Here is a 23,527-nt window from a genome sequence, read left to right as displayed (position 1 = left end):
CAGTCTTAGTGGGCTGCACCCCTCCTGAATGCCATAACCTGATCCCTTCAGGATGGCTGGGCTCCAGGGCTGAGAGATTCCCTGGAGCCTTCCTGGTGGTTTCTCTTCCCAGAGTCCATTCCACAGCCAGGACCCCAGGCCTCTCCTCCACTCAGCCTGGAAAGTTTCCATCGCAGACCGGGGAGGTGAGTGAGAAGCCAGCTTCACTGCCTCACGAACGCACTGTCTGCCCCTGCATACATTCAGTGGCTCCCTTCAGCTCATGTTTCCTGGCGCCATTCTGCCAGACCTTCAGTCCTGAGCTTTGTGATATCCAGCTCGGTGCCTGGGAGGGTGCTGAGTGCTAGAGGGACCAAGCGGTGCAGAGGGGTTCAGGGCAGGGCACTGATGCCGTACAGTCTGGGTGGCAAAAGCTCTGAGTCACAGGTGAGGAGGCACCAGGGCATCTGTTTTGGGAATCTATGCCTAGAGGCCCCAAAGGCATCTGGGACAAAGCTTGAAGGATGGGGATATCTGTGACATAGAAAGGGGCAGGACATTTCCCATTGACAAGAGACCTGTTCACAGTCTTGGGGAAGCCTAGGACTTTGGGGAAGAGAGTAGAGGTGTTTGCACAGGTAGGCCAGTGAGGGTATGGGCCAGTGCCTAAGTATGCCCAGTTTATCCGGCTTGCAGGGGAAGTTAGCTTAGTCATGAGTTCTTTGGGCCAGTACCTGGGGGTATCCAGCCTATTTACCTTGCAGGAGAGTCACCTCTGTCTTCAGCTCTGGGCTTCTTTAAACATATAGCGGTGGGAAGGAGGCAGCTGTGGCTTGCTGGAAAAGGGATGGGCCATGTGGAGCTGCCCTGGAGGCCTAAGCAGGGTTTCTGAGCTCTCTCCCTCTGTAGGGTCTGGCAGACACGGAGAACCAGCAGCCCAAGCAGGAATCATCCATGCCTACTGGAGGTATGTGCACAGACTCCAATCCCCTCCCCCAAACCCTACCCTTATCATCACCTCTCTTTCTAGAGCCAAGGGCAGTAGCATCCAGAGACTAAAACACCCTGTCCTCTGACTTCCTCCAAGAGAGCTCAGGGTCAAGAGAGACTTGTCACCAGGTGCATGGTGAGGTCCCAACCTTCTCAGCCTACTAGACTCAGGGTGTGAGGTCTGAGGGGAGAAAGACGATTCCCAGGGCCATGCAGTTGTCCTGCAAGGTGGCTGCAGCCCCCAAGTCCTGAACCAGTCTCCTTGAGGGAGTTGGTCCCATCTTTGTCTCTCTGCTCAGCTAGCTATGATGCTAGGCATTTTTATGAAGTATTTGTTGACAACAAGTGCCCTAAGTGGACAGAAGAGTGGGCAGGCTGCCTAGCTTAGGATGCTCCTAAGCAGGAAAAGGGACTCCCTGCCACACATGTGCCGGCTTCCCCAATGGCTACTGATCAGCCACCTGTACCACGGTCCCCAAGGGAGCGGTGTTAATGCAGGGTGGGGAGGTATAGACCCCTGGAGCAGCAGGCTTGTACTGACTCTAACCTGGGAGATAGTGGATACACCATGCCGACCCAGGGCCTCAATTCCCTCACCTGTGGGTGTAGGAGGCTCTTTTCCGTGAACTCCAGTGGACGCTGTTCAGCAGTCCGGCTGAACCATGTCTTTGTGTCTTCTGTAAAAACTCACATCTGCAACTTGTGGGTTCATGGGATGAATCCGAGTCTTATTCGAAATCTGCTTCCAAAAGCAGCTGTCTTTGAAGATGAATATTTTGGCAGAAAATGCGTGGCTGGCTCTTCTTTTCACTATAGCTGTGAAGAGGCTCAAAAGGCAGTGTTTCTTCACGTGGCAATGTCCTCATCCTGTCTCAGCCACGCTTGCTCCTTCTACTGTTAGTTTAAATGACTTCAGCCCTCTCCTCTAAACATCTTATTTTACAGTGGCCTTGTACTAGAAAGTTGCTCTATCTTCTTGCAACTAGAGTACAATATTAGATCAAACCAGAGTTTTCCTACTTTCCCTTAACTCTCTTCTTCTGCTCCTTGGGTGGCAGAATCTATTTTTTCAATATGAGGGTCCCTCTACGGTGGAATGTTGTCTGTGATAGCTGTGGCTATCCTGAACCACATGGAACCATAGATGCCCACTTCAGGGTCTGTCTCACCACCTCTCACAGTCCAGTGAGCTGAGCCAATGTCCTCTCGGTCCCATTCGCGCTTCTGAGCCACCTCTGCCTGTTTCAGGGCAAGTCGTGCAGACGGTCACCACCTTCTCCACATTCCCTTCTGGCGCCAAGAGCCTGCACCCAGAAATGGCAGCTGTGACGGTGCTTCCCCCCCAGTCAGTGGCTCCAGCAGCTCCTGTTGGTACGACTCTTCAGTCTGAAAGGCCTGTGTGAGCCAGGCTTCTCTGCGAGGAGCAGAAGCCACAGGAGCTCCATCACTTGGATCTAGGTCACATGGCCCCCTGTCATTTTTAGCAGAGTGGGCCCAGGACCCCCAAGCTTCCTAACCCAGCTCACTCCCTTTTTATTACCTCAAGAAAGATAGAAAGATGCTAAGTGGAGGGAAGTTGGGGTCTGCTAAGAAGTGGCCACAGAAGGAAGATAAGGGTAACTGGTTTCCAAGTCAGGCTGGCTGTGATGGTGTCCTGCCTGCAGGCCAACGTGTCACCCCCAGGCCCTTCCCACCCATGCGGTGTGGCCCTGGGCAGGTGCCCTGTGATGTGCTGGGCTGTGTGGAGCAGAAGCAGTTGTGTGATGGAAGGGAGGACTGTCTCGATGGCTCCGATGAGCAGCACTGCGGTGAGTTGGGGGCTTACGTCATGCCCTGGAGATGGCAAGAAGGTTTCAGGTCTGGGTAGCTCATGTGGTAGGGAATTGGGAGGGGTTGGGACAGCAAGGATTAGAGAGAAATTGTAACAGCAACTGGAAGCACCAGTGCCTTTGAAGGTGATGGAGAGAATGAGACAGACAATGGGAGCCCAGCCTTTTTTATTAAACCTCTCTAGCTGCTGAGGTTACCCACCTATCTTCCCACTTATCTATTGCTCCATCCACCCACCCATCCTCCCACTTATCCATGTATCAATTATCTATTCACCTCTTTATGTATCTATCATCTACTGGCTCTTTTTAAGATATTTGTTTTTGTTGTTTTTATTTATGTATGCATCTCTCTAGCCCCCACTCTACTCTTAAATCTACACATCCATAAACACCCCCATATTTTGATCCATCTTTCCATGTACACATCCATGCACTTGATCATTTTTCAATCTGGCCATATCTCTCTCCATTTGTATATCCATTAGTCTACAGGCCCATCTATCTATCCATCTACCTGAATATTAATTTACTATGTATCCACAGTTTTATCTATCTATCTGTCTGTCTATCTACCTACCTATTCATTTATCCTTCCACTTGCCTACCCACCTACCTGTCTACTTATTTACTCTTCTACTTACCTGTCCCATTCACATGCTCATCTCTCTGTTCATCCATCTATCATGTACCCACAGACCCATCCATCTGTCCATATAGTCTCTATCTATCTGTCCGTCCATCCATCTGTCTCTCCAAGGTAGATCATTTTGATCAGAGCTTGGTCTGCCAATCAGAAAAGAAAGTGTTAACCAATCACAGAAACTGGGGCCCCAAGGAGAACCCATTCTGAAAGAGAGCAAGGAAGAGGAATGGCTGATCTGCATCCACTGACTTCTCTCCGGATAGTCACAGTGGAGAAACTGTGAGAACTGTGGAAAGGAAGGCCTTATGTGAGCCTCGTCCTGCATGAAGGCTCCCGGAGGCACTCCGAGGGCGGGAAGGCCAGAGCTTCTGCTCAGCAAACTGTCCTGATTTTGGCCTGAAGCCCAAGGAGCTGTTTCTCATCCAGACAGCAAACATTTATGTGACTCCCTTCTCTCTCCTCAAATTATGAATTGACAGCAAGTGCTGGTCCCTTCACCGTGCCTACCACTGCCCTCCCTGGGTTGCCAGCCTCAACGGTCCTCTGCTCCCCGAGTCAGCTGAGCTGCGGCAGTGGGGAGTGCCTGCCTCGTGAGCAGCGCTGTGACCTTCAGCCCAACTGCCAGGATGGCTCTGATGAAGACAACTGTGGTACGTGCTGGATGAGGTACAGTCCTGAGGGCCCTGCTCCTGCGTGAGTCACCTTCTAAGCTCTGGCGTACTGTCCCCTGCAGTGGACTGTGTGTTGGCACCATGGTCTGGCTGGAGTGATTGCAGCCACAGCTGTGGCCTGGGCCTCATCTTCCAGCGCCGGGAGCTGCTGAGACCTCCCCTGCCTGGAGGCAGCTGTCTGTTGGACCAGCTCCGTAGCCAACCCTGCTTTGTGCAAGCCTGCCCAGGTAGCCTAGCACCCCAGGAAGAAGTAGGGATTGACCATTTGCTGTGGGAGACCTGGGTTGGCTCATACCAGAGACCCTCGCCAAATGCCCTGTTCTCCCTGGAAACCCCTGTGTCCAGCCTTTTTAGGGACTCTGGCACAATGATATCCACATAATCACAGCCTTCAAAGAGCTGTTCTGATACTCACTCTCCTGGCCGTACCTCCCTTGCCTGCCTAGGTAGCTCAGGGGAGTCCCTTCACTCCGGGTTCTCCTGCTGTAAACTGGTAACAGTCATTCCCACTTCCTTCCACCCATATTTCCGAAATGTGTGCGCATATGAAGGGAGACAACAGAAGAGGGTATTTCAACGACAGCTGGCTGTACCACTTACTCATCCCTGGCTCCATACCTGAAGGCTTTGTAGACTTTGCGTTCAGTATTCTCATACAGTGGCTCTTAGCCTGCTCTGTGTGCTGCTGAGAGGGCACCCTACACACACACACACACACACACACACACACACACACACTGGGCTCCCCACAGCACTTACATCAGGTTCCCAACCCTGGCTTTCATGGCTCCCTTGTTTCACTGCTGCCAGATGTACCCCCATTTGAGGGCTCTGCCATTGCAACCTTGCCAGGGACTGGAACTCTGTTCTTGGAGTCACTGGGTGTCTTCCCATGGTTCTCTCACCTATGGGCAGTTTCCCAGAATAAAGGGAGTTGTAGGAATGTGAGGATGTTGCCCCTACCTGCCAGGCCACTGGCCTCCAAGGGGCTGGGAGAGGCTCCCTGGCTTGGTCTCCCCCTCTCTACAAAGCTATCTCCTTGGAGTATTTCTAGTGGACCCCTTTTTCCTCTACAGTGGCTGGGGCATGGACAGAGTGGGGGCCCTGGGAGCCCTGTAGTGTCTCCTGTGGAGGTGGCCACCAGAGTCGCCAGAGGAGCTGTGTGGACCCCCCACCCAAGAATGGTGGTGCCCCCTGCCCTGGGCCTTCCCATGAGAGGGCACCCTGCAACTTGCAGCTCTGCCCAGGTGACACAGGTAACGGGAAGCTGGCTAGGAGGGACGTCCAACATGGAGCCCTGGGGTTTGTCTCTGGGCCTTCTGGCACCCCTCCCTACCTGTGCTCTTTCCTCCTGAGACTGTGGGCCAGGCCGTGTACACATGAATGCTGAGCTGTGCCAGAAGGGGCTCGTACCCCCATGTCCACCCACCTGCATGGACCCCAAAGCCAACAGAAGCTGCAGTGGGCACTGTATGGAAGGTGAGACAAAGCCAGAAAATGCAAATAAGAGTTGCCTACCCATGCCGGGCACTGGCCCTCAGTGACTTCCTCTCCTTGCACCCAGGATGCCGCTGCCCTCCTGGGCTTTTTCTCCAAGACTCTCACTGCCTGCCCCTCTCTGAATGCCCCTGTCTGGTGGGCCAAAGCCTGAGACAGCCTGGGTTGACCTTCCTGCTGGACAACTGTAGTGAATGGTGAACATGCTGGGCTGAGGGGCGGTGCTGGTCCAGGGTCGAGTACTGGGGTGAGAGAAGGTGCTGGCTCCTGGGAGGACCAAGATGAAGGGTGGTACTGAACAGAGGGGGGTACTGGCTAGAACTGGTGCTGATGGATGCTCTACGCCTTCTGTCCTCTGCAGCACGTGTGAGGAAGGGGTACTACTGTGTAAGCCAGGAAACTGCTCCCAGTCCTGCGGCTGGTCGGCCTGGTCCCCCTGGACACCTTGTGATCGCTCCTGTGGCTCTGGAGTGAGGGCCAGGTTCAGGTATGGAGGTGGGGCAGGCAGTGGACAGACGACAGAAGGATAAGGGAGGCAGGAGTACCGGTGGTGAAGGAGGAAGTCAGATGCCTAGGCAAGTCTCTCCTCAGGTCCCCCTCCAACCCTCCCGTGGCATTTGGAGGTACCCCGTGTGAAGGTGACAGGCGGGAACTGCAGGCCTGCTACACAGAGTGTGGGACAGGTACTGTATGGCAGGAGACTGCCTTCTTCCCAGTTCCCTATCCTGGCTGGTACCTTGGATGGGTAGTAAATGAAGCTGTGCCAGAGGAGGCTGGTGTCCCCATGCTTCCTTTCCTGTCTGGGCCCCAATGCCAAAATAAACTGCAGTGGGCACCATGAAAGGTGAGGCATAGCCAGGAAGTGGAGGTGAGAGTCATGCCCACCCCTCCAAGTTATAGTCCTGGAACCAGTTTAGGTTAGTGGGCTTTGGGCTGGGAGAGACAGGCTCTCATGCAGACATCCTGGGTACCTGGGCAGGCTAGCTTGGGTGGGACAGGCGTCTGCAGAGATGGGAAGAATGAGGCTGCTGGGCTGGCTGGATGCTTCAGGTGACCAAGGCAGACAGGAGCACTTCGAGGCAAGATAAAGGCTGCAGTTTGTCCCTTTGCCTCTGGCGATGCGGTGTCAAGGGCAGTCACTGCAGTTCAGGCCAATCGCTGCCGGGGCTGGTGTGTGAGGCAGAAGGAGTGATGGGCGACAGGCAATCGGAGGAGGAGGCTGCCTGTGGACTGAGTCCTGCAGTCAGTGGAGGATGAAGGGTGGTCATAGGTCGCAGGAGACTCTGGGGCGTTTAGAAGAGTTGGGCTGAGGGACTATGAGGATGTGGGCTGCTGGCTGAACCATGGGGCAGCGTGCCTTAGGTAAGGGTGAGGCATAGAGCTGCGGAATAGGGTCCTAACAACAGAGGGAGTCACAGGAGCAGCTCTTACCCTTGAAGGTCTCTTGGTTTTCCAGACCTGACCCGCACCCCTCCCCTTTGCCAGCCTGACCGGAGCCTCTATATAATAGGCCTGTACTGTCTTCCCTTCCAGAGATACCAGGTTGGACACCCTGGACGTCCTGGTCCTCCTGCTCCCAAAGCTGCCTTGTCCCTGGGAGTGACCCTGGTTGGCGGCAGCGTTCTCGGCTGTGCCCCAGCTCCAGGGACACATTCTGCCCAGGAGAGACCACCCAGGAGACGCCCTGCATCTCCCCTGCGTGCCCAGGTATGGCTGGTGAACCTGAGTGGGGAAAGGAGCAAAGGAGAATGACTCCTTGAGCTGGTCCGACTCCCAGGAAGGAGGGAAAAGGCAAACTTGGTGGATATCCTTAAATCACCCCCACTCAAAGTCTCCCTGAAAAACAAACCAACCCAACACTCGATTGACATTATTTGGGACCATCCTAAATACCTCCCTTTCCCTGCCCATGTCTTTCCACCCATGACTGTGGCCTCTGTTCTTCCTGACAGTGCCAAGTGCCTGGGGTTTATGGGCCCCCTGGTCCACCTGCTCAGCCTCCTGTAATGGTGGCGTCCAGACGCGTGGGCGCAGCTGCTCAAGCTTGGCTCCTGGGAATCCTGTGTGCCCAGGACCCCACACTCAGACCAGAGACTGCAATACACATCCTTGCACAGGTGCCAGACCCCTCCACACTCTCAGGTGGCCTCGTCCACCCCAGGTTGTGACCTCTCCAGCCTTCTCTTCTCGCTTAGCTGACCTTTGGCTTCAGAATAGGCCACACTTAGAGCTAAGGAACCTTCAGGATTTCCAGCATCTCTCCAAGTCCCCTCCTCCTCCCACTTGCTGGGAACCAGATACTGGGCCAGGTACTTTGCTTGCCCCTGACTAGGGCATGTGACCTTGGAAGGATAGCCTACTCACAGGCAAACTCAGGGGGGGCAGCGTCAGCTCAGAGGAGTCTATTTCCTTATTCTTGGTCCGTTGGGCATTCTTCCTGACCCAGACACTGGTGTCCTGTTCTCAAGAGCTTTTGTATCCAGTGGAGCCAAGCCAAGGAGCAAGAGGAGGAAGTGGGAAAGGACTGGAGGGGAGGGGCTTCCTCATCTCTGCCTTGTCAATCACTGCATCCAGGCTTTCCTTGTCAGCATCCCTTCTCTCCTGCCCTGACTCAGACCCCCTCTGTCTTCCCATCTAGCCCAGTGCCCAGGAAACATGGTATTCCGCTCAGCAGAACAGTGCCACAAGGAGGGGGGTCCATGCCCTCAGCTGTGCCTGGCACAGGACCCTGGAGTAGAGTGCACTGGCTCCTGTGCCCCTAGCTGCAACTGCCCCCCTGGCCTTTTCCTGCACAATGCTAGCTGCCTGCCCCGCAGCCAATGCCCCTGCCAGCTGCACGGGCAACTGTATGCACCAGGATCCATAGCTCGCCTGGGCTGCAACAACTGGTGGGTTACTAGTGGAGGATGGGGCGGGGCCAAGGGGGGAGGGGCTATGCTCCAGAGCTGGGCAGGGATGGACTGACACACATATTCACTCACCGGGGTGCGTGCGTGCGCGCGCGCATGTGCGCGTGTACGTGTGTTGGGAGAGTGTTAGGCAGAGGGTAGGGGCTGAATATGGTGACAAATGTCCCAGGCAGTGACTGAGCTACAACACAGGTATCTACAAGAAATATTCACCCAGCTGACTGAGGGAAGACTGGGTTTCAGAGAGTCTTCTGCTATGCAGAATGGAACTATAGGCTGAAGAGAGGCTCCTTTTAAGAAAATAATTTTCATTCCTTGACAAATTCACACACGCATATATTGTATTTTGAGCCTGTTCAGCTTCACTCCTCCCTCAAACTCCTTCTAGGTCCACCCCAACCCTTTCCAACTTAATGTTGTTGTCTAGATACTCATGGGTATGGGTCCATTCTTTGGAGAATGGTTCACCTGCCAGGGGCCGTGTCCTTAAAGAAAATGTACTTTCCTTCTTCCAGTTCCCTTCAATTGTCATAGCTCCTCTACTAGGAGGCTCATGAGCCTCTCTGGAAGTGGTTTTCTCCTTCCTGAATGTTATTCTGTACACAGAATCCCTTGGATTCTGCTCTTCTACTCATTCAGTTCTCAAAGTTGACACCAGGTTTTGCCAGCAGAGGGCGCTCTAACATATTTCCCCCCCACCCCCACCCCCTTTCCCTTTCCTCAGAATTCTTCATTTCCTCTTGCTTTTTATCTCCTGGTGCCTCCTCCAGTTCCCTTCTTTAGTGTTCCTCCCCCTTCCTCTCGATTCTTCTGCTAGATTATTTTCTGGAATCTCCAGTGTTTGTATTGGAGAAAAATGGAAGGGCACAAAATATACCCACTTCTTCTAGAATTCTAGTTCGTTCTATATCGCCCCTACCTAGCCCTGTCCCTTAAAGTCATTTACAGATGTTGTTTAATAAGTGCACGTGAGATAAAAAGGATAAAGAGGTGGCCCTTGATGAATCTGTGTGACAAAGAGACAGCCCCTATCCGGGGGATCATGAAGCCCAATGAAGGTGGAGTTGGGAGGGAGGTCTGGGACTAAGAGTCTGAGTCACATCCTACACGTCATGTTGCGTATTTGGTGGCTTGGCTCCCTGTCTGTTGAGGCGAGTGTCCAGCGCTTCAAGGGCAAGGGCTGGCTGGACCATGTTGGTGCTCACTGAGCTCTCTCTTGGCAGCACCTGCGTCTCTGGTGAAATGGTGTGCACCTCAGAGCTCTGTCCAGGTACGCCCCCCATATGGTGGTCAGTGCTCAGAGACTGTGGGAGACCGTGGACCCTTCCGAGATAGCCTCCTGGGAGTGCTGGTGGTGTCCCAAGAAAGTCAGAGTCCGGATCAACTCGACCTGGTTTCTTACATCTGCCCCCACCCCCGCCCCCGGCAGTTGCCTGTGGCTGGAGCCCCTGGACTCCGTGGACTCTCTGCAGCCAAAGCTGTAATGTGGGCGTTCGACGGCGCTTCAGAGCAGGCACCGCGCCTCCAGCTGCCTTTGGGGGTGCCGAGTGCCAAGGTCCCAACATAGATGCTGAATTCTGCAGTTTGAGGCCGTGCCGAGGTAAGAGTGCGGGCCTAGGACCAGAGACCCGGTTAAAGAACCTTCCAGAGAGAAGCCAACATACCCCTCAGGACCCGACGAGAGATATAAGGGACTTCCCTAAGGGATGCCACTAGGAGATAGTCCCCGGAGACCTCTCTAGTCCATTCCCCAAGAGACACCCTGCCGAGAGGCCAGCCCACTTCCTCTCTGAAGGCACCATGTCTCCTAAGGTGGGAATGATTCTGTGGATGAAGAGAGGTGGCACGAGAAGGAAGGGGTGTCTGGGTAACTGGGCTGGAGAAAGAGGTGTGCTGGGTGTGGATGAGATCTTTAGCAATCCACCCATAGGTCCCGGTGCAGAATGGAGTTCCTGGACTCCGTGCTCGGTGCCCTGTGGTGGTGGCTACAGGAACCGCACTCAAGGCAGTGGCCCACACAGCCCCGTTGAGTTCTCTACCTGCAGCCCGCAGCCCTGTACAGGTGAGGGATGCCTTGGGGATACTCTAGTTCTCATTCCCACCAAGCCAGAACACTGTAACACCCCACCCCCACAGCCCTGTCCCTTAAAACAGTATAGCTTCCATGACAACCGCAGCAATAGCCAGAACAGCTGCTTCTCTCTCCTATGCTGGGGGAAGGCTGACTGGATACCCAAAATGGCTGCTTCTCTCTCCCATGCTGGGGGAAGGCTGAGTGGGTACCCAGAATGGCTGCTTCTCTCTCCCAGGCTGGGGGAAGGCTGAGTGGGCACCCAGAATGGCTGCTTCTCTCTCCCAGACTGGGGGAAGGCTGAGTGGGCAGGCACTGGGCTGCCCTTTTATCACTTGTGTCTACAGGATCAACGCCAGGTGTGTGCCCTAAGGGCCAGCAATGGCTAGACTGTGCCCAGGGCCCAGCCTCCTGTGCCCACCTCAGCACCCCTAGAGAGACCAATCAGACTTGCCAGCCAGGCTGCTACTGCCTTCCTGGAATGCTCCTGCTAGTAAGTATCTCCACTGGCTGGCCAGAAGTGGGACTGCCTCATGGCTTGGGACCTTGGTTTGGCAGGAAAGAGACAGCCAGGGGCCTGGGCAAGGGCTAAGCCAAAGGCTTGGGGCTAGAGACAAAAACTGTTGAGTTAAAGATGCCTTAGATAGCTGTTCCCTTGCTTACGAAAGTAGCGGTAGGTCTAAGGGTTTAACTCCTTCAAATGTGTGTCTTCTTATCTGTCCATCACCAGCTATGTGCCGAGCACCTGCTCTGTGCTCGGCCTTAGGCTGGGTAACCAGGTAAAAGCATGGATAAGTAAGACATACTCAGGCTTCTTACTGGTTTTGGCTAGAGGCAGAGCTGTGTTCCTTGATGAAAATGGTTGCACGGTGAGGGATGGGGGGCTGGGCAATTCTATGCTGCTGTATAAATTACATGGCTCATGTGAGAAATATATATATTTCACATAGTTGATTTCATTTAACGATTCAGTCTCGTGCCTTGCAATGGAAGCAGGTCTTTTTCTTCCTGAAGGAGAATGTTCATGTTCCCATGGGACCCTCAGCTAAGGATCTGATCTTGCCCAGTGAGAGAGGGACCTGGGTTAAGCCCAGTGGAAGGTTTCTGGGTGGCCCTTGAGAGCTTGCAATTGAGTGCTGGCTTTGACTGGAGCAGGCTGGAGCCAGGGTGACAAAGGGTTTTCTTTTCTCTGTGTAACAGTCCTAGCTGTCCTGGAGCCAGGCTGGCCTTGAACTCACAGAGATCCACCTGTCTCTGCCTCCCTAGTGCGGGATTAAAGGCATGCATCACAACCGCCCGGCTTACAAAGGGTTTTCTATTGCAGAATAATGTGTGTGTGCCTGCCCAGGACTGCCCCTGTACCCACAGGGGGCGCCTTCATCCCCCAGGCAGTGCAGTGGTTCATCCCTGTGAGAACTGGTAAGCCCCTCCCACCCCCAGTTCTGCAGTGGCCCTGTGGTCCCTGAGGACCCAGTTAATTGTACAGCTGTTTTTTCCTCAGCAGCAGGAGATATTGGCTCCAGTTAACCAGAGAGATACCTATTCCCCCATGCCCTGCCCAGCCACAACCAATCAGCCCTACCATCTAAACCTGCCTGCACCCCTCCAGCCACCCATCTCTCGGGTCCTGGGAACATACTCAGTGGGAGATGTAGAGACTGAATCAGACCTCCAATAATGAAAAAAAAAATCACCTGTCTTCTTTCTCTTAACTAATGTTAATTTTTATGATTGTTGTAACAAAGTATATCATACCTGTGCTAATGCATGCATGTAGACACAGACACACACATCATACACACACACACAATCATACACATGTTATGGAGGTAAGGGCCTTGAGTAACAAGCCATCAGTAGCCACACATGCCCTAGACCAAGGTGTTGGAAACTTGGTGCTTCTGAGGCACCAAGGAAGCATTTGCTGCCACTCTCCATTTTGGCACCAATCTGGCATTTTCTAGCTTGCAGATGGCTGTCTTCTCCCCTTTTCCACCATCTTCCCTGTGTATGTCAGCATCCGAATACCCCTTTCTAACAAGAACACAAGTCACACTAGACTGGCATCGCCCCCTACAATAACCTTATTAACTTGGTTACCTCTATCTCCAAATAAGGTCACATCTGCAGGTCCTGGGGACCAGAGTTTGAGCAAAGGCCATGTAGCCCTGGGGAGCACCAAAACCTCTGTTTTCCCCTCCAGCTCCTGTATCTCCGGGATCATCACCAACTGCAGCTCCTGGCCTTGTGAGGAAGGTGAGAAAGGCTTCTCACTCCTCAGATGCCCTCAGGTCCCCTCCTGGCAGCCGTAGGCCTGCTCTGGGGTAGGAGACAGGCCTCAGGAGAGCTGAGGTAGGTGTTATGGTGCCTCTGCACCCTGTATCACTCTGTTCTCACATTCTCTCTCTCTTCCACATACACCCCAAGGTCAGCCTGCGTGGTCACCGTGGACCCCATGGAGTATGTGTTCAGCCTCCTGCAGTCCTGCCCGACGCCACCGGCACCGCTTCTGTATCAAACCCCCTAGTATGGCACCCTTCACCCTGGCTCTCCTGCCCACAGTGACCCCCACAGCCCTCTGCCCAGGCTCTGAGTCTGAGGAAGAGCCATGCGTCCTGCCGGGATGTGACCGTAAGTGGCCCTTTAGGCTGATGTTTGCTCTGAAGCCCTGGATGAGGCCATCTCTGGAATACCTCATCCTTGTACCCACTAACTCTAGCACCCCCAAACCCTTTCGCACTGTTCCTTCTTCTGCTGTTCCCTCAGAAGCAGGCAAATGGAGTCCTTGGGGACCCTGGTCTGGCTGTAGTAGGAGCTGTGGAGGAGGCCTGCGGAGCCGGACCCGAGCCTGTAACCAGCCACCGCCCCAGGGCCTAGGGGATTTCTGTGAAGGACCTCAGGCCCAGGGGGAGGCCTGCCAGGCTCAGCCATGCCCAGGTAGCTGCTGAGGATGTGTGGGCCAAGGAGCAAAGAGTAAAAAGCTGGGAAGCAACCTTGGGAGTTAGACCAAGGGCTCCAACCTATCTCAGCCCATTCTGTCCCCCAGTGACCAACTGCAGCACCATTGAAGGGGCAGAGTACAGCCCCTGTGGCCCTCCCTGTCCCCGCTCCTGTGATGACCTTGTGGTGAGTTTGGGCCCCTGTGTTACCCCTACCTGACCTTTGGCTCTGACCAGTGGATCGGATCATCTTATGGGAAGCGTGGGTATGGCTTTGGGCCTCTGGCCTCTTGCCTGGTGCTGGACAGAAAACCTGGTGGGCACGGGTGAGGCCCTGGATTTTAGGTTACAGCAATGCAGGCTTGCTCCCTCTGTTGATGAGAGAGCCAGCCGTATCCAGAAGCCCTTGGCATCAGTACAGCCAACGTTTCTAAATTAAAATACTATTGCAAACACAGCACAAACATGTGGGACGGGGAGTCGTCCCACTGTATTGTCTTAAGTGCCATAAACATTTTGCTGCACAGAGCTTGTGTGCATGCGTGCGTGTGTGTGTGTGTGTGTATGTTTTCTAAGCACCTACGCAGACACTGTAGACACAGATGGAGGCAAACACAGACAAGGTCTCTGCATCCGTGATCCCACATTCTAAGGGGAGAAGGATAGGCATGAATTAAAGATGGGCATGGTGGGAGCTCTGAAGATGAGGATGGAGCCAAAGGTCTGAGTACGGAGAGTCAAATATAGACAGGAGGCCAGGGATGGCTCCAGGCAAGCGAGGGAGGAGAAAGGAGTGCCAGAATATGTTCCGTCACTGCAGGTCTCCATGGACAAGGCCTGTCCCCAGCTCTTTCCCATACAGCTTTCCTTCCAGCCGGCTTTTTGCGTCAGCAGCTCCCTGAGTGTTAGGGCATCAGTGCAAGCCCCACACTGAGCCTGCAGTCCCTAAGAACTGGGCTTCACGTTTGCAGAACACTGGATTCCAGACATATTCCTTAGGAGCTGAGGGTTTAATCTATAGGCCTGCTCCCCACCCTCCCCTTCTCAGTGGCAGGAACTCAGCATGCTGGTTCCCTTCCTGCCCTTCATCAGCTCTTTAAAGAGAAACTAATTGTAAGGTCACACTTTTCTCAACCTCTGGGAACCCTTCATTCTCACGGGGCTTCCTCGTCATTGTAGGGATGAAATACAGGACAGAGGAAACTTGAGAAAGGAGGGGGGAAGTCCAGTGCTTTGGGGGAGGCATAGAGTCAAGAGCCCGAGGCAGCTGGTCACATCATCTCCACAGTCAGGAAGCAGAGTAATGAGGCTGCTCCTGTCTTACTCAGCCCAAGACCCCAACCCATGGAATGCCACCACTCACGTTTAGGGTGTATCTCTTTGTTTCCATGGTGATTCTAAATCCCATCAAGTTAGCGATCAAGACTGACCACCACACCCACCCACTACCCTTCCACCTTGGTTCCGGTTCTTCCTAACTCCTCACCTCAAGCTGTTACCCCTGCTTGCTCTGTGTCTCTCCCCCCCCAGCACTGTGTGTGGCACTGCCAGCCAGGCTGTTACTGTCCTCTGGGTAAGGTACTCAGTGCGGACGGGACCATCTGCGTGCAACCCAGTCACTGCAGCTGCCTGGACCTGCTGACAGGGAAGCGCCACCATCCGGGCACTCGGCTGGCAAGGCCTGATGGCTGTAACCACTGGTGAGAAACCATGCTGTATTGCTGGGACGAGAGGCCGCATGCAGACAAGAGTGACTCCCCCGATGTCTGTGCATCTAAGCTCTGGGGGCTCAGACAGTGCCCTAGAGATCCCCTGTCCTGGAGAAGATGCAGAGCAGGCCCACGACGCCTGTCTAACAGGAGGGGAAACTGAGGCAGCCAGCTCCATGTGCCTACTGAGGGCTGAGCATTTGTTCCTGGGAGCAGAGAAGCTGGGCTGGACAAGCCACAGATAGGGTGCCTGTTCCTGCTGCCTGCCCTCACTTACTTGCAGGTTGCCTACAGTCATTCCGCAGTACAACACACCAGCTGTGCTATCCCAGAAGGTCAGCTGATGGGACAGGCAGGCTTCTAAAGCGTATGAGAGTAGGAAGAAAGACATAGACTACACCATGAAAGTGTAAGGATGAGAGGAAGGAAGAGGTAGGCAGATGAGCATGTGGGAGACCTAGCCCATTCTGAACTGCCGTCTTTTCCCTGGCTCTGCTCTTGCCCAGCACCTGCATGGAGGGGAGGCTTAACTGCACAAACCTGCCCTGCCAAGGTAGGTGCTGGCCTACCGCGTGGGGAGGGGCTTAGGAATAGGGGTGTAAAGAGAGTGGTCTCAGGATTGCAACAGCTACATCCAATGCCTATCCTACCCTTCACAGTGCCTGGAGGCTGGTGCCCATGGTCGGAGTGGACAGCATGCTCCCAGCCCTGCAGGGGCCAAACAAGGACCCGCTCTAGAGCCTGCATCTGCCCTGCTCCCCAGCATGGGGGTGCTCCATGCCCTGAGGAGGCAGGGAAGACAGGAATGCAGCATCAAAGGGAGGCCTGCCCTAATCCTGCTGCTTGCCCAGGTGTGATGTGCCCATGAGGCCTGTGCCCCTGTCCCAGAAACCCAAAATATATGTTCTGACCCTGATGACCTAAGACAGATGATTCTGTCTCCTTGGTGCAGCGGATGGAGCTTGGAGCCCTTGGGGGCCATGGTCTCCCTGTGACGCATGCCTGGGGCGGTCACTTCGAAACCGGGTGTGCAGCCATCCTCCCACCTCTGATGGAGGCAGGCCTTGTCCTGGGGGGCACCAGCAGAGTCGCCCTTGTCGAGACAGCTCCACCCTGTGCACAGGTGAAGGCTTTGGGGGTGAGGCCAGGGAGAGTCCTTTGTAGGTCTAGAAAAATGCTGGCGCTGACAACCATGTGTTTCTGCATAGAACTGTTCAAAGGACAGCCCCAAGCTACTCCTGTTGTTCTGGGTGAGGTGTCAGGTTGCAGCTGATGTGGGCATGACAAGAGGCTCTTACCCCTTGAGGAAGCTCCTTAACACTAACTCTCTTACTTTCTTCCTAGACTGTGGAGGAGGCCAGGAGCTCTTACCCTGTGGGCAGCCCTGTCCTCACTCCTGCCAGGACCTGTCCCTTGGCAGTACGTGCCTGCCAGGCTCAGCAGGCTGCCAGTCTGGCTGTGGGTGTCCCCCGGGTCAGCTCTCCCAGGATGGGCTGTGTGTGCTCCCCGCTGACTGTCACTGCCACTTTCAGCCTAGGGCCATGGGTCAGTAGCATCTTCATTGCGCTCCCCCTGCCACCGTCTTCCCCCAGCAGCCAACTGAGCTGCAGCTCTGCCTGGTTCTGCATCTCTACCCGTGGGACGCGGGCCCAGGATATAGGTTGAGAACTGAAAGCCCTGCATTCCCCACATCCTGGTCTAGTGCAGGTTAGAGAGCTTCCAGCACCTTCCTCCAGGACATGGGTGCTGTTAATGGGGTGCTAAATGCAGGAATATAGGATGTGGGGGGAGGTGAAGGCTGCTGTGCTCTCTAGAGGCTCCACCCTTACTCCTGTGGCCTTCAGGGATCCCTGAGAACCAGAGCCGGTCAGTGGGGTCCACGCTCAGTTCCTGGGAGAGCCTAGAACCTGGAGAAGTAGTAACTGGGCCCTGTGACAATTGGTAAGCAGATTGGGGGTGAGCTGTGGAGGGGGGCAGTGGTACCCTCGGGGACATGGATGAAGTCCTGTTACTGAAATCCCTTTCCTCGTCCCCAGCACCTGTGTGGCAGGCATCCTGCAGTGTCATGAGGTGCCCAGCTGCCCTGGTCCTGGGACGTGGAGCTCCTGGGGACCCTGGGAGAAATGTAGTGTCTCCTGTGGGGGAGGGGAGCAGCTCCGCTCTAGGCACTGTGCTCGACCCCCATGCCCTGGGCTGGCTCGACAGAGCCGGACTTGTCACAACCAGGTCTGCAGAGGTGAGCCCAGCCAGCTGCTGCCCAATAATCTCTTAACCTTGAGTCCCATCAGGTCCCTTGACCCTGACTCTGAATGCCCGTAGATTCCTCTCTTTCTGTTCCCCACCATACTCTTCCCTTGCTAGTAATGAACAAGTAAAGGAGAAAACAGTCAGATTATGGGGGAGCCTTTGGGGAAAGGACACTGCCGAGGGGCTGAACACCATGACTGTCAGGTCATAGAAGAGGTGGGCACAGAGGTAGGCAGTGAAGACAGTGGATCAGACAGGGCACTGATTCCAGTGTTGTCTCAGAGACAGGCTGCCCAGCGGGCCGACTCTACCGTGAATGCCAGCCCAGCGATGGGTGCCCCTTCTCTTGTGCTCACATCACGAGCCAGGTGGCCTGCTTCTCTGAGAACTGTGAGGAGGGGTGCCACTGTCCTGAGGGCACCTTTCACCATCGCTTGGCCTGTGTCCAGGTGAGAACTCAGCTGGGCAAGAGCCTGAGGCAGCTTCCCAGGACGTCCTTAGTTCCCTAGGGGCCACCTGCTTCCTAGGGACAGCACCTGGGCTTGTATCCATTACCAGCTGATCTCCCAGCTCAAGGACACCTACAAGACTTTTGAGGCCACCATGGTCTCACGCTGCTCTGTGCTCCTCTGTTTGTGGCATTCAGTCTTCCTGGAAATAAGAGGCAGTTTCCTGTTGGGTCCCTGTAACTGCCCATGGCACATGGCCCCGCAGCCCTATTCTCTATCTCAGGGGCTGTAGATCTTCATTGGCTCTCTCTTCCCTGCCTTGTCCTAGTGGGGAAAGGACCCCCACACCTTCCCCCTGTCACCAGCTGTGGGGACAGATGGCAGGCAGGTTCCCTCAGGTGCTCAGGATTTCATTCCTAACCCTGGTGGCCTCTGCCAGAACCTGAGATGTTTTCTAGTCCCATTTTCTCAACTAAGAAACGATGACAACCTGAGGGAGGAAAGGCTTCTCCAAGGCCAGGAGGACATTGAACTCACATGGGGACATCCAGACCCCTCTGACTCCTGGCAGGGCTCTCTGCCTCACCAAGTCCTGTCTTCTTGGATCTCTGCCAATGCCCACTTGTGTCCATCTAGCTGGTCTGTACAGAAATATGGCTGACTCTCAGCCCAGGTTCACAGCCTACAGGCTCTCAATCCTATGTGTACCAGAAAAATGGGTCCTGCCTCCTGTTCCCATTCTCTCTCTTCCCCCAAATCTCATCAAAGGCTCTACACGGGTTCCCAGTAGAAAGCCTCCTGGGAGATTTCACTGTCTCCTTCTCTACGCCCACGCAGGAATGCCCCTGTGTGCTGACAGTCTTGCTGCTGCAGGAACTGGGGGTGGCCAGTACTGCCCCTGGGACCTACCCAACCCTCCTGGGAGGTGAGGGCCAGCCCCTTGCACCTGGAGATGAGCTGTACCCAGGCCAGATGCTTCAAACAGTCTGTGGAAATTGGTAAGGGACTCTCCAGGGTGGGGACTGGATTGAAAGGTGGGAGAGGAGCTAAAGGAGGGATTCTAGGGTGAGGATAGGGACCCTAGGATCTGTCCTCTTCCTTTGCCTGGCTGTGCCTCCTTGGTCACTTTGCCCCACCCCCTTTGCTTGTGCTTTCTCCAGCTCCTGTGTCCATGGGAAGCTGTCTTGCTCAATGGAAGAATGTTCCAGGGTCAATGACAACTTTGGTCCCTGGAGCCCGTGGAGCCCGTGCTCTCGTCCCTGTGGTGGGCTGGGGACTCGCACCCGAACCCGCCAATGTGTGCGTCCCACACTTGTTCCTGGCGGACTGAGTTGCCATGGGCCCCTTCAGGACCTAGAGTACTGCTTCAGCCCGGAATGCCCTGGTGAGGGAAACAGAAGGCAGTTAAGCAGATACCTGCCCGGCCAAGTATGGTTCAGCCTGCCTGTGTCCTCTTCTGTCCCTGTTTATCCCTACTGGTGTCTCTGGATTTTCCTTCCTCTTACCCCAATAGCTTTAGACTTTTGTTTGGGTTTCCAGCCAGCTCTTTTTGGAGATCTTGCAAGACGCTCTACACTGTGTGTGTGTGTGTGGTGCTGGTAGGGTACATCTCAGGCATGGAAACTCTTCTAAACAGGGTCTCCTTTTCCACAGGGACTGCAGGGCCCACGGTGGAGCCAGTGACAGACCTTGCAGGTAGCCCGAGTCTCCCAGCACCCCTCCAGTATGGCCTTTCTTTGGGAAGAACAAGCCTGGACCTCTTCGCTCCCCATCCTCACTTCTGAAGGGGCCGGAGCCCTGGCTGACTAATTGGAAAGTATACCCACTCTTTCTTCTCCCCTTCTTCCCACAGGCGGTTGGGGCCCATGGTCGCCATGGTCTCCCTGTTCCCGCAGCTGCACAGACCCTGCTCGCCCTACTTTGCGCAGCCGCACACGCCTCTGCTTGGGCAACTGTACCATGGGGGACTCCTTACAGGAACGTCCCTGCAACCTACCCTCGTGTACAGGTATGATTCTGAGGCTCAACCGTAGGTCTCTAATCACAGCCTTCAATTGACTCCTCCAAACCCAAACCTGGACCGCAATATTCAGTTTCCCTAGAGCAATCTAATGATCTAATCTAATCTCAAATCAGCGTCCGATACTAGGTCTTCTGTTCACTTTACCAGCCCCAGAGACTGCTCTGAGCTCTGCCAAGTCTAGCAGGCCCCTCAGTCCTCATGCATGTGTGTGTGGGCAAAACACTCTCTGTGGGGTCGTTCCTGATCCCTCAGCAGCCCCATGAGCCAGGGATTTCTGTTTCCTATGGGAACAAGACACATAGACTCAGTTGCCAAAACCACACACCCATCAGTATCGGATTCAGAACAGGAGCCCTGAAGTATGGGTGAGGTTGCCTAGGCCCACGTGAGGAAGTCTGAACTTGAACTGGGGCAGAAAGGAGAGCCTGTGGCAGGAAGGAGAGAGCCTGGGGCAGGAAGGAGAGAGCCTGTGGCAGGAAGGAGAGAGCCTGGGGCAGGAAGGAGAGAGCCTGTGGCAGGAAGGAGAGAGCCTGGGGCAGGAAGGAGAGAGCTTGGGGCAGGAAGGAGAGACTGGGGCAGGAAGGAGAGAGCTTGGGGCAGGAAAGAGCACCTGGGGAAGGCTCTGCTTGTTCCAGATCTTTTCCACCTTGCAGCTCTGCCCCTGTGCCGTGGCCCTGGGTGTGGGTCAGGGAACTGTTCCTGGACATCTTGGGCCCTATGGGAGCCTTGCTCCCGCAGCTGTGGGGTGGGCCAGCAGCGCCGCCTACGAGCCTATCATCCCCCTGGGCCTGGTGGATACTGGTGCCCTGACATCCTGACTGCATACCAGGAGCGCCGCTTCTGCAACCTGCATGCCTGCCCAGGTGAGGGGAGCCCGGGACAAAGAGTAACTTCAGGCTTTTCCCTGACCCTAACTGTGAGAATCTAATGGTGTGCATTTCCTGATCAGGCCAGTCTGTCCTGGCTCATGGGATATGTGGGACCTTCTGCTGGAGCCAAACCCTGATGGAACTATTCTCTTAACAGTGCCTGGGGGCTGGTCCCGCTGGAGTCCCTGGTCCTGGTGTGATCGCAGCTGTGGAGGGGGCCGATCCCTGAGAAGCAGAAGCTGCTCAAGCCCACCACCCAAGAATGGGGGAGCATCCTGTGTCGGGGAGAGGCACCACGTCCGGTCCTGCAATTCCATGCCTTGTGGTACTACATTGTCCACTTCCTGCCTACTGAGCTTATTTCTGCAAAGTGCTCCAGCCTCACCTCTAACTTCATTCCCACTATACCCATGGGATGCAGGAGACTGGCTGCTACTTTGCTCGCTACCTAGGAAAACCAAGATGCTCAGGGAAGGGATGAATGGATCTGAGTACTGGGCAGGGACATCCTGTGTATATCTGAGTCCTTTGTGGCTGAGGCCAAACTCAAAGATTTGCCACCTCCCTGACTCATTTCTGGGACATCTTCCTAGCCTTGTCTGTCCTCTTAGCTGCTGGAGAACCCTCAAGCCTAGGCAAAGTTTCTGAGAGCTTTCAGTGTGGTGTCAAGGGTGTATGTGATTCTTTCTATGGAAACTGAACCAGAGACTATAATTGAGCCCTTCCCAGTTCCTTTTTGAGCTTCAGCCCTTCCTTCCTTCCAATGCTCCCAGCCCTCAGAGTCCTACCCCAGGACTCATCTGTCAGGAGCTCCCCATTCATACTGCACACTGCCTTGCTTCAGAGCAGGTAAGCCCCTAGGTGGGAATGTTAGCTTTTGAGATGGACAGGTTAATCTAGCTCCACGAAGAGTTACTACTAGGCTCTGAGAACTTACTGGAGGGGAGAGGAACTCTCCGCACGCTTAGACTAGCCTAACTCCAGGGCTTTGCCAAGCCCCTAATGTTTCAGCTCATGCCAATACCCTGGGGCCTCTAAGAGTTACTGATAAGGAAGAGAAGGGTCTTGGAGGCACCCAGGTATTCTTGACACTGGGCTTCCCCTCCTCAGAGGAAGGCTGTCCAGCAGGGATGGCGATAGTGAGCTGTGCCAACCGCTGCCCCCACAGCTGCTCAGACCTGCAGGAGGGAGTTGCATGTAAGGAGGATCAGTCCTGCCAGCCGGGCTGTCGCTGCCCTGAAGGTACATGCCCGAGATCCTTCTGGTTCCTTAGGATAGCTCAGTGGGAAGGCAGGTTTGGTCTAGATACCAGCACCAACCCACTGACTTCCCACAGGGTTTCTGGAGCAGGATGGTGGTTGTGTGCCAATTGGACACTGTGAATGCACGGATGCCCAGGGCCACAGCTGGGCCCCAGGGAGCCAGCATCAGGATGCCTGCAACAACTGCTCCTGTCAGGCTGGGCAACTCTCTTGCACTGCTCAGCTCTGTCCACCTCCTGCCCACTGTGCCTGGAGTCACTGGTCTGCCTGGAGTCCCTGCAGCCACTCATGTGGACCTCGAGGGCAGCAGAGTCGCTTCAGGTGTGGGGCTGGGTACTAGGGTCTCCTGCCTTGCATGTCCTTCTTTCTGATATTATTCCTGGGTAGGTTTCTGCTTTCATCAGTGACTTTGCTCCATCCTGTGCCCTGGCCCAGTCTGTGCTGGTCACTTAGGCCTCTCCTTAGCCACCTCCATGCTCACTCTGGACTTTGCCTTTGAATCCAGAAGGGTCATATAGGGCATGCACTGTCTTTTCCCTCCTCTGCCCCTGGTCCTGTCCAGGTCCTCCACATCAGGCTCATGGGCCCTGGAGTGTCAAAAGGAGCAGTCCCAGAGCCAGTCTTGCCCTGAGACCTCCTGCCCACCCCTGTGCCTACATGAAGCCCACCCTCGTGCTCTGGGGGACAGCTGGCTACAGGGAGAGTGCCAGCAGTGGTAAGCACAGGCCAGGGACGGGTGACCCACTTTCCTGCTGGATAGCAGGATCCTGAATCCAGGCTCTTTTCTAGTTCCTGCACCCCAGAGGGAGTGATCTGCAGAGACACTGAGTGTGCAGGTTTGGGTTCCATCCTGTCTATCACCTCAGCACCCCATTACTGACCTTATGTCTTGAAAGCCATCTCTTCAATGTCCTGTATTCCCCCAACACACACACAATGCCCCCCTCTGTGCCACAAGGATCCCAACCTAACCTCTGGGTCTTCACCCTCCCTTGCTATTCTAACCTCACCTGTGCCCCCTACAGTACCTGGGGGCTGGACGTCGTGGTCCTCCTGGTCCCTCTGCTCTGTCTCCTGTGGCGATGGAAGCCAGGTCCGCACTCGATCCTGCATAGTGTCAGCTCCTCAGCCTGGGAGCCTGCCTTGCCAAGGCCCAGATACCCAGACCCAGCATTGTGGGCAGCAGCTGTGTCTACAGCTGCTAGAGACCTGCTCCTGGGGACCGTGGGGACCCTGTTCCCGTAGCTGTGGCACAGGCCTGGCCTCCCGCTCTGGATCCTGCCCCTGCTTACTGACCAAGGAGGAGTCCATGTGTAATGACACATTCTCACGCCTGGACACTCAGGCCTGCTACCCAGGGCCCTGTCAGGGTGAGTTGCTCGCCTGCTTTTCTTTCTCTGGAAAATTCAGGGAATAAGCGTTTGCCCGTACAAGACT

General features: G+C 55.0%; 1 protein-coding gene across 1 annotated transcript in view; it reads left to right on the top strand.

The window, feature by feature from the left end:
• LOC130875206 (SCO-spondin) overlaps positions 1–23,527 on the top strand; it is a 51,839-nt gene that overhangs the window by 19,560 nt on the left and 8,752 nt on the right. Inside the window, exons 44-85 of the mRNA XM_057770971.1 lie at positions 113–185; positions 889–950; positions 2,165–2,340; positions 2,634–2,777; positions 3,924–4,094; positions 4,178–4,342; positions 5,192–5,371; positions 5,472–5,594; positions 5,680–5,809; positions 5,974–6,099; positions 6,204–6,295; positions 7,146–7,319; positions 7,565–7,729; positions 8,251–8,500; positions 9,745–9,791; positions 9,951–10,121; positions 10,452–10,583; positions 10,940–11,085; positions 11,917–12,011; positions 12,796–12,848; positions 13,020–13,223; positions 13,359–13,529; positions 13,639–13,718; positions 15,062–15,231; positions 15,747–15,793; positions 15,900–16,091; positions 16,193–16,363; positions 16,585–16,785; positions 17,085–17,181; positions 17,277–17,476; positions 17,776–17,936; positions 18,774–18,934; positions 19,097–19,320; positions 19,590–19,631; positions 19,789–19,944; positions 20,613–20,822; positions 20,986–21,153; positions 21,939–22,070; positions 22,165–22,411; positions 22,653–22,805; positions 22,880–22,926; positions 23,116–23,460. Coding sequence (XP_057626954.1) covers positions 113–185; positions 889–950; positions 2,165–2,340; positions 2,634–2,777; positions 3,924–4,094; positions 4,178–4,342; positions 5,192–5,371; positions 5,472–5,594; positions 5,680–5,809; positions 5,974–6,099; positions 6,204–6,295; positions 7,146–7,319; positions 7,565–7,729; positions 8,251–8,500; positions 9,745–9,791; positions 9,951–10,121; positions 10,452–10,583; positions 10,940–11,085; positions 11,917–12,011; positions 12,796–12,848; positions 13,020–13,223; positions 13,359–13,529; positions 13,639–13,718; positions 15,062–15,231; positions 15,747–15,793; positions 15,900–16,091; positions 16,193–16,363; positions 16,585–16,785; positions 17,085–17,181; positions 17,277–17,476; positions 17,776–17,936; positions 18,774–18,934; positions 19,097–19,320; positions 19,590–19,631; positions 19,789–19,944; positions 20,613–20,822; positions 20,986–21,153; positions 21,939–22,070; positions 22,165–22,411; positions 22,653–22,805; positions 22,880–22,926; positions 23,116–23,460 — 6,254 coding nt within the window. The remainder of the gene's footprint in view (positions 1–112; positions 186–888; positions 951–2,164; positions 2,341–2,633; positions 2,778–3,923; positions 4,095–4,177; positions 4,343–5,191; positions 5,372–5,471; positions 5,595–5,679; positions 5,810–5,973; positions 6,100–6,203; positions 6,296–7,145; positions 7,320–7,564; positions 7,730–8,250; positions 8,501–9,744; positions 9,792–9,950; positions 10,122–10,451; positions 10,584–10,939; positions 11,086–11,916; positions 12,012–12,795; positions 12,849–13,019; positions 13,224–13,358; positions 13,530–13,638; positions 13,719–15,061; positions 15,232–15,746; positions 15,794–15,899; positions 16,092–16,192; positions 16,364–16,584; positions 16,786–17,084; positions 17,182–17,276; positions 17,477–17,775; positions 17,937–18,773; positions 18,935–19,096; positions 19,321–19,589; positions 19,632–19,788; positions 19,945–20,612; positions 20,823–20,985; positions 21,154–21,938; positions 22,071–22,164; positions 22,412–22,652; positions 22,806–22,879; positions 22,927–23,115; positions 23,461–23,527) is intronic.

This window comes from Chionomys nivalis, chromosome 1, assembly GCF_950005125.1.
Source record: "Chionomys nivalis chromosome 1, mChiNiv1.1, whole genome shotgun sequence".
Taxonomy (NCBI): Eukaryota; Metazoa; Chordata; class Mammalia; order Rodentia; family Cricetidae; genus Chionomys; species Chionomys nivalis.
Note: the sequence above shows the minus strand (reverse complement) of the source record. Positions and strands in the feature narration are given on the sequence as shown.